General features: G+C 36.8%; 1 protein-coding gene across 7 annotated transcripts in view; it reads left to right on the top strand.

Annotated features, from left to right (window-relative positions):
- PTPRD (protein tyrosine phosphatase receptor type D) overlaps positions 1-12,016 on the top strand; it is a 444,998-nt gene that overhangs the window by 328,574 nt on the left and 104,408 nt on the right. For 5 of the 7 annotated variants that reach the window (XM_064437711.1, XM_064437709.1, XM_064437710.1 and 2 more), the window contains 4 exons: positions 1,837-1,954; positions 6,940-7,527; positions 7,951-8,051; positions 8,872-9,131. In XM_064437711.1, the coding sequence (XP_064293781.1) occupies positions 1,837-1,954; positions 6,940-7,527; positions 7,951-8,051; positions 8,872-9,131 (1,067 nt within the window). The remainder of the gene's footprint in view (positions 1-1,836; positions 1,955-6,939; positions 7,528-7,950; positions 8,052-8,871; positions 9,132-12,016) is intronic. The other 2 variants (XM_064437712.1, XM_064437715.1) reach the window with 2 other exon arrangements.

The raw sequence follows: 12,016 nt of genomic DNA, 5'->3' as shown, positions 1-12,016 counted from the left end.
GATACGAAATGTACAGATCTGGTTTGTATTTTCTTCTTTTTGATGACTGTCACTAATTTTGCCTCACAATTTCCTCTTTACAAGAAGGTGTTAGAAAAGTAAAGTAAAAGTGGTTCAGATTTGTGTAGCAATAGTCAGATTCTTCTGTATTCATTTTAAGGCTTATGTTTTTTGTGTCCCTGAAAGTTGAAGTTAGTTGTGCTTTCTTTCTGGTAATTTGATAAATGTATTTTGTATGCTGTTAGGAAAGCCAAATGCCCTATAGTGTTTATGCCTAGGTAATGGTATTTACTGTATCCCAATCACACTTTTAAATGACAACACTACATGCAGTCATATATCTTACACCGTGAAGTACTGTTTGTTTTAGATGAGGCTAATACCTTTTTCACTGTTTAAAAGGATGGGAATTTTATTTTTCCTTTTACAATTTTATTCTGCTAATATCAGGTACAGTTTCCTTATGAAAGATGACAAGTTTGTCTTACTGATTTTGGCCTTTAGGGTCAATTCAATTCTGAGATAGAGTCTAAGGAGAGGGGGGGTTTGTAGGCTTTTTTAATGTGTTTTTATTTTGTTTGAGCTATATTTTGCCCACTCACTCTGATCATTACCTTATTATTTCTATATTGCTAACAATTGACTGTAAATACAATGGTGAATTCTAATCACATCTGTACTAAGCTCATACCCACTATCTTGGAAAATCTATTTACTGTGGATAGTCTGACCCATAATTTTTATATTAAGTTTCATGGTTGTTGTATCTGAGGGATGTGTGATTGCACAGTTGCTGTTTATTCTAGACACATAAGTATACCATCTCTCTGGCAGCAGTGAAATTTAGTGTAAATCCATTCAGGCATGTGGAAATGCATGAGAGTAGTCCAGTGGATACAAACCAGAAGCTGATGAGTGGAGAACTTTGGGCCAGTCCATGGCCTCCAAATACTTTCCTTTTATATTTACGTATAAGATTTATTTATATTGTGAGTGTCAAGGCTTAAATTCCTCTGGCTGCCCTTACAGCGTGTTGTGAGTCCATTTCAGGTGGCTGGCCCTTCACCATCTTCTGTGTGTGTGCATATGCATGTGTAAAAAGATTCCACTTGCTTTGACACTTTGAGTTTGATCTTGCTCCCATTCACTTCTACTAGCTTAAAAGCTACCTGTTTTGTAGCTGCTGTCATCTCTTTGAGGGCTTTCAGATTTATTCTCTGACCAGATTTTTAATGGTGTTTCAGGTAATGGTCTTTTAGACCTGAAGAGTGAGTTGTTTCAGAAGTCCTTTGGGGTGTTTAGATATTCAATCCAACCAGTGACACAGGTTTCAAAGAAAGTGTTATGAAAGTAACGAGGCTGTCTTGTTCAGCTAAATCATCATTACTTACAAAGTGCGGATGCAAATGCAACACTCTTCTTACTAGGCATTTTATAACTATATCAATGGTGTCCTGTAAATGACTAAGTTAAACAGAGTTTCTCATATCTACATTTGCATGCCTTTCACAACGGTAGTAGTATTCCTCAGGCAAGGTATTTCAGATGGCCTTATTCACTGTTCACACCACTAAGCCTTTGGCCTTGTGCCTTAAGCTACCTGAGGCATGCTACTTAGAAATGTGCTGTCTTTTATTGTTAGAGTGAAACACCTTGCGTTATGAAGCATTTCACACAGGACAGTGTGTTTGTGCTCTCAAATGCTTGCTGTCACTGCCAGTAGCACAGAAGTGTGTGCACTGTACATAATATATACACGGGTTGTCTGAAGCATTCCATGATCTCCTGGAAAATTATAATTTTTTAATAAATCGTTCTTGTTTTATTTCATCTTAGGAAATGATAATTTCTGGGCTTCAGCCTGAAACTACATACTCCTTCACTGTGACAGCCTATACAACAAAAGGTGATGGAGCACGCAGCAAGCCCAAACACATATCTACTACTGGTGCAGGTAATATATACCCATTAATGTCTGAATAAATCCTTTGACTTTTCCTGCTAGTGTTTTGCTCCTATGGTTTGGAAGTCTCCTGTTGTGTAAAAAAGAGTTTATAGGACATAGGATTTTCTGTTTCAGTATCTGTCCATTTATTCAGATAAAAACAGAACCGGTGTCTCCCTTTGTCCATTTCTCAGTTCAAGATGCGACCAAAATGTAATACTTTATACTTTCTAGTAGCTCCTCCATTCTGATTGGTGTCTTTGTGGAGATGAAAACAAAAAAAGAAATTCAGAGCTAAGAAGCATAGTTGAAAACCTTGTGAAGGGCTTTAATGATCTTTGTGAGAGCAGCAATGCTGCTGCCTGTCAGTAAGAGCATTGAAAGAACCTATCTGTATGACAGTCACAATTTATCTCTGTGATTAGTAAAGCAGAGAATTAGGAAACAAAATGAAAGTCCAGCCTGTGAAACCCTGAAGCCCGTATTGCTTCTGTGGCAATTTGAGGTATAAACTGGTGCAAAACACACCATGCCACTATGTTCAATCTGCATTTGATCGTAGGTGGTACTAGATGGTGGGTATCTGACTGCATGAACAGTTCAGCTGATTCAGTTAGCACTGATGGGATAAACTGAATTGCTTTTAGATGAGAAACAATGTTTTTAAAATTTAAATGGTTCACTATGGCACAGCTTAACCAAATGATACCACAACAGCCTTAGTGTGGTGTTCACCTACAGGTGTTCATAGCCTGTAGGTGTTCATTTTCTGGGTTTTGTAGTGTAACCATTAAGGATATTACATTACAATCACACAGAAACCTTTGTAGCACTGTTACAAGCTCTCTTAATAACAATGTAATGTTTATACTAATATAAAAAGTCCAAAAGGCGTATGTATTTGTATTGACTCGATTGATTCATTGTTTCAATTTTTAAAACAATCACTGAATGTAAAGCATATCTTGTACTAATATCAGAAACATCTACATCCTTGTTTCATCCACTTCTTTGGGAAAACCTCAGTCTTGGTGGCTACATATATCGTATAGTTTCACTTTAGATTTTAGAGTGTCTTCCAGTCATCACTCTTGACTGATAATGAAGCTTACCCTCCATTTCTTATCTTTCCTGAATTCTCATGGTCTGGGGAAAAAAGTGATATATACTTGTTGCTTGCATTCAAACTTGATTTAAGAAAAAAGACACTTGATCCATTATTCTTTTTAAAGTTCAGTGCCAATTTAAATAAACACAATTATATACATTATGATTTGGACAGTTTCTAGACATAAACATAGGCTATGCAAACCAGATGGCAAAACTTAAAAGCTTCTTTGCATTTAGTCCTTACTGACTATTCACGTTTCACTCTTCCAAGATGTCTGATGCCTCTACTCTAGAAAGATGAACAAATACAATGTTCCATAAAACCCTGATGACTGAAGAACAATTGAGAATCAGAGTCATGCCTGTAAATGTAATACATATTACACTGTTCTTGCTGTTTGCTTCACCTTTGGACCAGTAGTGTTTGTTCCTGATCTCTAGGATAACAGCTAGTTACCATTTTGCTCCTTCATACATTCCACAGCTTGCTGTGATTGAGTTATTTTTGCAAGGAAAATTCCTATGCAGATTTTTGAAAAAAAGAGATAACAGTCAGTACCAAGAATTTCCAGCTCTCTGTCTTTCCATGCAAATACATCACGCAGGTAAAGGAATAATGCATTAATACCAGGGGCTTATAGGTCTGAAATAATACCCTCTTATTCTCTGAAAGTTTCCATTTGACTTTTTTTCCTAAAAAGGTGCTATTCAAATACTACAATAAAGCAAATGAAGGGTCTGACTTTATAGTCTAATTTTTAAAGGTTTAAGTCAGCTGCAGCTGTATAATAAGTGAGATTATATCCATAAGAGACATGAAAGGAGAATAAAGGCCTAAATGTTTACTGGAGAAGCTTACTAGAGTATAAGTTATTCAGGTGGTAAGTAACTATTCACCTGTTTCCAGTTAGTAATATAAAAGGATCGTTTACATTTTTAGACAGGAAAGATTCACCAAACATAAGTGAGCCTATGCTATGGTAACTGCAGTTATTAGTGAACTCACTGAATGCAGTTAACATTTTCACTCCAGAGTGTGTTTTTGTTTTATATTTAGTTTCCTTTCCTAGTTTTTGAAGTCAGATGGAAGAAAAAATGTTACTGAACATTTCTGAGTCAAAGTGTAAGAAAATTTTAAATTACTTGGGGCAGAAGTTACAAAATATGTGATTAACAAGTCCTTGATAAAAGTTAAGACTTATTAATCAGTGATATACAACTTTTGTGGAGAATTTAATCAGACCTTTAATTTCTGGGTCATAGTACTTGAAGAATCTAATAGCACAACAGCTTGTCCGTTATTTGGAATTTACTCTCTGTGCTGGACAGCATTCTTAAAATACAGATTTTGGCTAAGAGGAGAAAATTCACATTAAGATGGTGGTGTACTGTATAGCAGCTAACAAACAAATTGCTTTGGGTAATTTGGCAAAGGCAGCTTGCATGAGCTTTTACTAGCAGTGGCATGCCATTACAACTGTTTGGTGTAATGACTGTTGCAAAGCGGGGTGTGAGGGACACCTTTCTGTTTAGTAATGGAGGTGGGCTTCACTAGAGCAGAGAATGGGCAATTTCACTTCATTTGGGCTCATCGAAAATTCAGGTATTATTATCAGAAGAAGTTTCTAGATAGAGCTATTCCATGACACTACTGTATATAGGACTGCATAGAATCCTGCCGTGTGTCCCATAAGACTGTAAGATTCACAAGTGACCACTAGAAAAAAATGTTAACTGAAAGCTATCTGGAAATAAAAACAGAGAAAAAAACCTTTTTCGTTCTCCATCAATAGTTGTGAGTTAACAAAAAGGAAATTCGTAGACTTTGCAAAATCAGATAAGCTCATATTAAAAAAAAAAAAAAAAGTCACCATTGTTATTTACCATTTTAATGACAGGGTATTTTATTGGATAAGTAAGCTTTACTAGTTCCCCCGTTCTGATCAACAGCAACTAGTAATTTCTTTCTTTCTCTGTAGTAACCGCAAAGGTTAAAAAATAGTTCTAAATGTGAGGTCTGCCACAAGAAAAAAAAGCAATTTATCACAAAAATAATTTAGTGACACCTTCCAGAAGTCTCTCCTCTCAAAAACTGAAGGAGTTATTATTCTATTTGTGTGGGCTCTTCTTCTCTTTCATATGCTCCATTGGTTTCGGTAATAGTTATAATGTAGAGAAAAATATGGCCTGCAAAAGGCCTTCACAGCTTTTCTTTGTTCCTTAAAGGCTCATAATAATCAATGAGGAAAAGTCAGAACTAACAGAGAGGTATTCTTTATGCAGTAGAAAGTATAGGAAGAAACCTACAAAATTCCTGGGAATAATACTTGCAGATGAACTAGACATTTAAAAAGAAGGATATTTGGAAAATCTATATAAAAACTAGCTATAATTCGTATGCAATTTGAACCAATGTCACGACTTATGACAGATATACTGAGGAAGCAGCTTATTAAATGTGGAATTTTCTTCAAGTCACGCCATTCTTCCCTCCTTATTGCTAATTCATTACGGAATGGTAGTGAGAACTTATGACAAAAGAATCAGATTTGCTGGATGCCTGAGAACTGAAGATAAGTAATAAAATCCGTTGAAGTGTTAAAATACAGGAACCAGAGCTCACAGTGCAGCAGTTACATTCACGTGGAAAGGCTTTGAATGCAGATGGAACTAATTAGTCTTCATGGAAGACTATGTTATCATGGCACTACTACTTCCAAAACTATTCTAGTCTCTTGGCCAGTCAGGCATTAGTAACAAAATTCTAAGTAGTTACGGATATGCTTCATTATCAAATAAATCATTGTAATAGAAACAGACTATTTTGAAATAGAAATATTAATGAAAATATAAATGAAATATATATGTATATAAATGAATATGAATAAATGAATAATTAAAAAATAATATATAAATAAAATAGAAACAGTAAATGAGAACAATTGATATGGGGACTCCAGTAGTGTATACCATATAGGTTGTGTCATGGGATTTTCCCCTCAGTTACGGTGAATTAGATCCTCTGGACTGAATGTCCTCACCACACCCAGAGTCTGAATTTCTCTGAAGGACAAATCATCAGTTCCAACCAGTAGGTCCCCGTTAAGGATCTGAGTGTATCTGGCGTGCAGGTTAAAAGAGCTTCCAATTTAGTGTTCTTCAGAAGAAGTCCAGTTCATGTGCACCAAGACCATGCTGGAAACTAAATCATATATGATAAGCCAGGACAATCAAGAAGTTTAAGTCCAAACTGTGCTATTGCTTAAAGCTGAAACAGACCATTCTGGAGGTATTTGTGTATGGGAAGTGGAATGATAGGGTTCTGTCATATATAGTAATGATTGTTGATGACAAGGTTGGTCTGACTTCCCTTCTACAACATTTTAAGTATCACATCTAGAAACTTGTAATTTCTCCATCATTATTATTATTACTACCACTACTGCTGCTTTTATCATTAATTATTTTTCCATTTACAGGAATGGCAGGAATGTGCCTTGGATTAAATTAATGAATACTTATGACAATACTCTTTTTTTGCAAGCAAGGATTTGTAAGTGAGACAGAACCATTCATAAGATGTCTGTTTGAAGTTTTATTTCTTGACTTGTGTTCCTAAGTCCTGTGCCTCTGAATGTTCTCTGTATTTAGAAATAATGGTAAGGGAAGAGACAACAAATAGTAAATGGCTTTACTATTGTAGTTCATTATACTGTATGACTCAATAGTGCAGGACGAGACATTATTTCTTCCATAAGACAGTAATTTGTGGAACTAGAATGAGGGAAGAGAAAATTTATCCCTATTCCTGCTAAAACTAGGCTCAAGAATTGTACATGCAATTCTGTGTGTATTTATTGTCTTTAAGTAACATTGTGCTACAGTTCCAGGCAAACCTCGGCTTGTGATTAGCCACACACAGATGAACACGGCTCTAATTCAGTGGCACCCTCCTGTGGACACTTTTGGCCCGCTGCAGGGTTATCGCCTGAAGTTTGGTCGCAAAGACATGGATGCATTTACAACCATGGAGTTCTCAGAGAAGGAAGATCATTTCACGGCCACAGACATTCACAAAGGAGCTTCTTATGTCTTCAGGCTTTCAGCTAGAAATAAAGTGGGCTTTGGGGAGGAGATGGTTAAAGAGATTTCTGTTCCTGAAGAGGTACCCAGTGGATTTCCCCAAAATCTTCACTCGGAGAGCTCTACTTCTACATCTGTTCAATTAACTTGGCAGATGCCACTCTTGGCAGAGAGAAATGGCATTATCACCAAATACACCATCTTGTACAGAGATATCAATGTTGCTTACCAGCCAGTTGAACTCCCTGTTGTTCCTGCTGATACCACTATGACACTTTCTGGCTTAAAACCAGATACCACATATGATGTAAAAGTACGTGCCCATACAAGCAAAGGGCCTGGTCCATATAGTCCAAGTGTCCAGTTCAGGACACTACCCGTGGATCAAGGTAGGATTTGTCTGCTTATGGCGTTGACCTTTAAAGGAGTATCGGTCTTTGGATATCAGTGTTTTTGAAGCTGTAAATAAAACTGACCGGCCCATTCATAAAAATAGGTTCATCAAAGACAAAAGGTAAAGTATGTAAATCTTAATATGTTTTGGATGCCTTAGAATTCAGTTGTCCCAAGCAAGTTCTGGCTAACATCTTCACAATTTTTTCAGGTAAGGAAAATGTGTGTGTTGGGTTGTCACTAGGTAAGAGTGAGAATGAGTTAAAATGGGATATTTAAATATGAGCGAACAGGTAGGAGCATTCAATCCTTGTTGTTTTTGACCTAAATGGAAAGCTAATACTCCCACGTAGCAGTGGAAACATGCGAAGATCTAAGCTCCAAGAAGTTGTTTATATACATTGTTTCTTTTTTTCCAGCAGTGTTTGCAAAAAATTTTCATGTTAAAGCAGTAATGAAGACTTCTGTTTTGCTGTCCTGGGAAATTCCAGAAAATTACAATTCAGCCTTGCCTTTCAAAGTAAGTTACTTTCCATTTGTATAAGAGAAAATACAGAAACTAGAGGATGCCATTCACCTGGTTAAGTAGCTTACTGAATATGCGGATTTTTTTGGTATTGCTGCATTTAAGAATGCAAACTAATCAGCAATACTGATCCAAGCTGTTAAATTCAGTCATTTGGCAATATGAGCTTTCCACTGTTGTAACAGTATTTCCAAGTCAGGCTCATACTAGTTATTATACATGGTATGAACACCTTGAAAATTTGTAGTTCAATACTACTATATTTTAGAGGAAACAGTGGAAAGAAAATAACTTTTTTTTCTTATTTTTTAGTAATTTCTGTAGTGACCATAACTGAGTATTATTTTGGTTTTTGTCTCCTCACATTTACAACAACAAATTTTGCTTTAAAACTCACTATACTATCTATATCATTAGCCAGATAAAGAGACTCAATGTAACGTGTGGTATGGCTGGCATTTCTTCTGCATTATTCTTCATCAATTGTGTCATCTAAGGCAGCGGCCAGTGGAGAGCGGTATTTTATGAACTAAATGTTGCAAAAACCTTTCTGAATAATGAGTGGGAATGAAAAAGTCAAGGTACCTTTAACAACCAGTGTGCAAAAATACTGAATGTGAATAAGTGAGATTGGATTTTAGGAGTGCTTACACTGCTTTAAATTAATGTAGTTCTTTTTTTTCAGTACTATCTTACAGCCCAAAATGCCCTTTAATTTTAATTTATAGCTACGTTCATTCCTGAATTCAGTGTGATAGTATCAGTTGCCTTCTCTTAGTAACCAAAACCACCTTCAATTTATATATTAACTTAGATCCTTTATGATGATGGGAAAATGGTGGTGGAGGTTGATGGACGTGCTACTCAAAAGCTGATCACTAACTTGAAGCCAGAGACATCATATTCATTTGTGCTGACAAACAGAGGGAATAGTGCTGGGGGTCTTCAGCACAGAGTGACAGCAAAGACTGCGCCAGATGTGCTTCGGACCAAGCCAGTCTTCATTGGAAAGACCAACTTAGATGGCATGATAACTGTGGAACTTCCAGAAGTACCTTCAAATGAGAATATAAAGTGAGTGAATGAATGACATACCATTGGTTTTATCTGTAGAAAGGTGATTTTTCTTACTGTTAATAAAATCTAGAGCTGTAGTGGCAGACCAGGGCTTTATTGTCCATAGCAGTACGGAGAGTACAGCACTCGGCAATAGTATTTGATTTATATTGGACTAATATTTGACGATACTAAACTGGGAGGTGATTTTGACTCTCTCAAGGGACAGGAGACCTTGCAGAGTGATCTAGATAGATTGGAGCATTGAGCAGTCATTGATGGCATCAAATCTAACAGGAAACAATCCCAGATTCTGTTGTTAAGGTATTTGAAACTGTCCGGAGGAGGGCAACAAAGCTGATGAAAGGGCTGGAAGGGATGTACTGTGAGGAGTGGCTAAGGACTTCAGGCTTGTCTCATTTGGAGGAAAGGAGGCTGAGGGGTGACCTCATTGCTCTCTACAGCTTCCTGAGGAGGGGAAGTGGAGAGGGAGGTGCTGATCTCTTCTCCCTGGTATTCTGTGATAAGATGCACAGGAATGATTCAAAGCTTCACCAGGGGAGGTTCAGACTGGACATTAGGAAGCATTTCTTTACCAAGAGGGTAGTGGAAGACTGGAACAGGCTTCCCAGAGAGGTGGTTGATGCCCCAAGCCTGTCAGTTGGACAATGCCCTTAATAACATGCTTCAACTTTTGGTCAGCCCTGCAGTGGTCAGGCAGTTGGACTAGGTGATTGTTGTAAGTCTCTTCCATCTGGAACTATTCCATATGTTTTTCGCTTAACCAGGTATGTAAGACTGAGTAAAATCTAGGTGGAAATAAATGGAAAAGGATTGTCCTTCAATTTTTAGTTGTTTCTCAGAGCACTTTTGTGTTTTATCACTGATCTCAAAGAACAAAGATGGATTAAGGAAACCAGTTGTGCTTTGAACAATGTATCCTCTCAAGAAGAATGGATAACCCATCTACCCTGTCCAGCTACCCTCCTGCAGGACCTTGAAGTACTCAGACTCGTTCATTCCAGATTTATGTGGAGTTTTACAGAATTGTTACTGCACTTACACTAATTCAGATTAATTAATACTGAAGTTTTTTATTAAAAGAAAGATCGCAGGTCCTCTCCACTGGCCCCAGACAGAAAACAGGAGATTTTGCTGAAAAATTTGGCAGAGAGATTCCTAAAGATTACTGAGATTTTTTGGGGAAAAGGTGCTGTGGAGATCTAAACAGCAGAAATAGGACTAAGAGCTGACAGCACACAGTCAGCAGGGATGAAAAGATTTGCCAAGAAAACCTGAAGCATGGTACAATCAATAAGTGTTATTGCTCTGCTTATAGTGATTCTTGTTGGTCTATAAGGTTCCCATGTGTAATGTAAAGGAAATGGGGAGGAAAATGAGCAAGTCATTAAATATTGTTTGGGATTCAACTTGTCCTCTCCCTGGTGGATTTTTACTGACAGCTTTGTAGGAAGCTGCTCCCCTTTTTCATTACTGACTGAGGATTTTGAGGCAGGTGAGGTCAAGAAAGAAATGACTTTGAGACATTAGAAGGATGAAAAACGGAAAAATGTAGCCATTATCATTAGATTGAGTAAGATGCGGTCAGTAACAAATGCAGCTAAGGAAGACTGAAGATGGAATGAGTCAAAAAAGATTTATGACGCAGAGCATTCACAGAGAGAAAAATGTACATGGTATCTGGACAAACAATAGCAGAAGACAGCAGTGGAAAAAGAGCCAATGCCCTTCCTTTTATGTAGTGTGAAAAAGTGAAAGACGCTAAGTGACATCAGGAAAGGTATATTAAACCTATGGTGTCCAACTGCCAATTTTGGAAATAATGTATCTCCCCCTTCTATATCTATTTCCTAAGAAGATGTGATTGGGCTTCAGATAGAAAAACAAAACAACAAAAAAAATATTGACTTGACCCTTTGAAGCAGGCATACCAAAGCAACTATATACTGAACAAAAAAGCTTACCTGATGCTTGCAAGAATAAGTAAGATTATTGCAGCTATAGTCTTTGTATAGGAAGAATAATTTTGTGTAATAGTTATGTTGACATTTTTACAGTTGGTCTTCCTCTATGGGTCCATTATATGCTCATGATTATCTCTATTTTACTATGAAGTACTATACACTGAGAATCTTGCAGTAATACTAATTACACAGAAAGTGAAACAGTTAATGGTCTGCTGTAATGAATTATAGGTAAATACTAATGGAATTGAGGGTAATGTTATAAGAGCCGTTGTAATTAATTAAAGATGGTAGAAGTAATTTTCATTATTTGAATGTTTGATGGTGACACAGCATAGAAATTGGAGCAGAGCTCACCTTATGCTAGGTAAAATAGATGTCTTGCTGGAGTCATCTCAAGTGAGCAATTTCTTCATTTTCCTGTAATATTTTGGGCTAATCCAAAGCAATTTTGATGTGCAAAGGGCAGTTCATGTTTCTCTGAATGTCTTCCATCTTTGCAAAGTCTTAGGTAAAAACAGAGTTTTATGGAAGACTTTGGCCTTGGTAATACTCAGTAGTTCAAGCAATATCCAAGCAAAACCTGCATTTCTCATCCTTCCCCCCTAAAAATCCCTCAAAATGAACAAGCAAATAGTAAAGGAAATGATAAAACTTTTTTTTTTTCAAGAGATATTGCATTTTCTGGAGTTAGCTAGAAATAACAGAACTTTGTTGTCCTTTACAATTTGCAGCACTGTGTATTTATGTGAACAGTTTAATTTTTCTGCTTGCTGCTGATGTGGTTTTGACTTTGAAATGCTCTATATGTGCTGAAAGTCTTAGTGGATGCTCAAAGTCATGAGTGGGAGGCATGCACGAAGAAAGTGTGAAAGAGTGTGAAAGTAAGATTTACATTCTGGATGTTCCTTGATTTTA

The sequence above is a fragment of the Phalacrocorax carbo genome, chromosome Z (genome assembly GCF_963921805.1).
Source record: "Phalacrocorax carbo chromosome Z, bPhaCar2.1, whole genome shotgun sequence".
Classification (NCBI taxonomy): Eukaryota; Metazoa; Chordata; class Aves; order Suliformes; family Phalacrocoracidae; genus Phalacrocorax; species Phalacrocorax carbo.
This window is presented reverse-complemented; position numbering and strand designations above follow the sequence as displayed.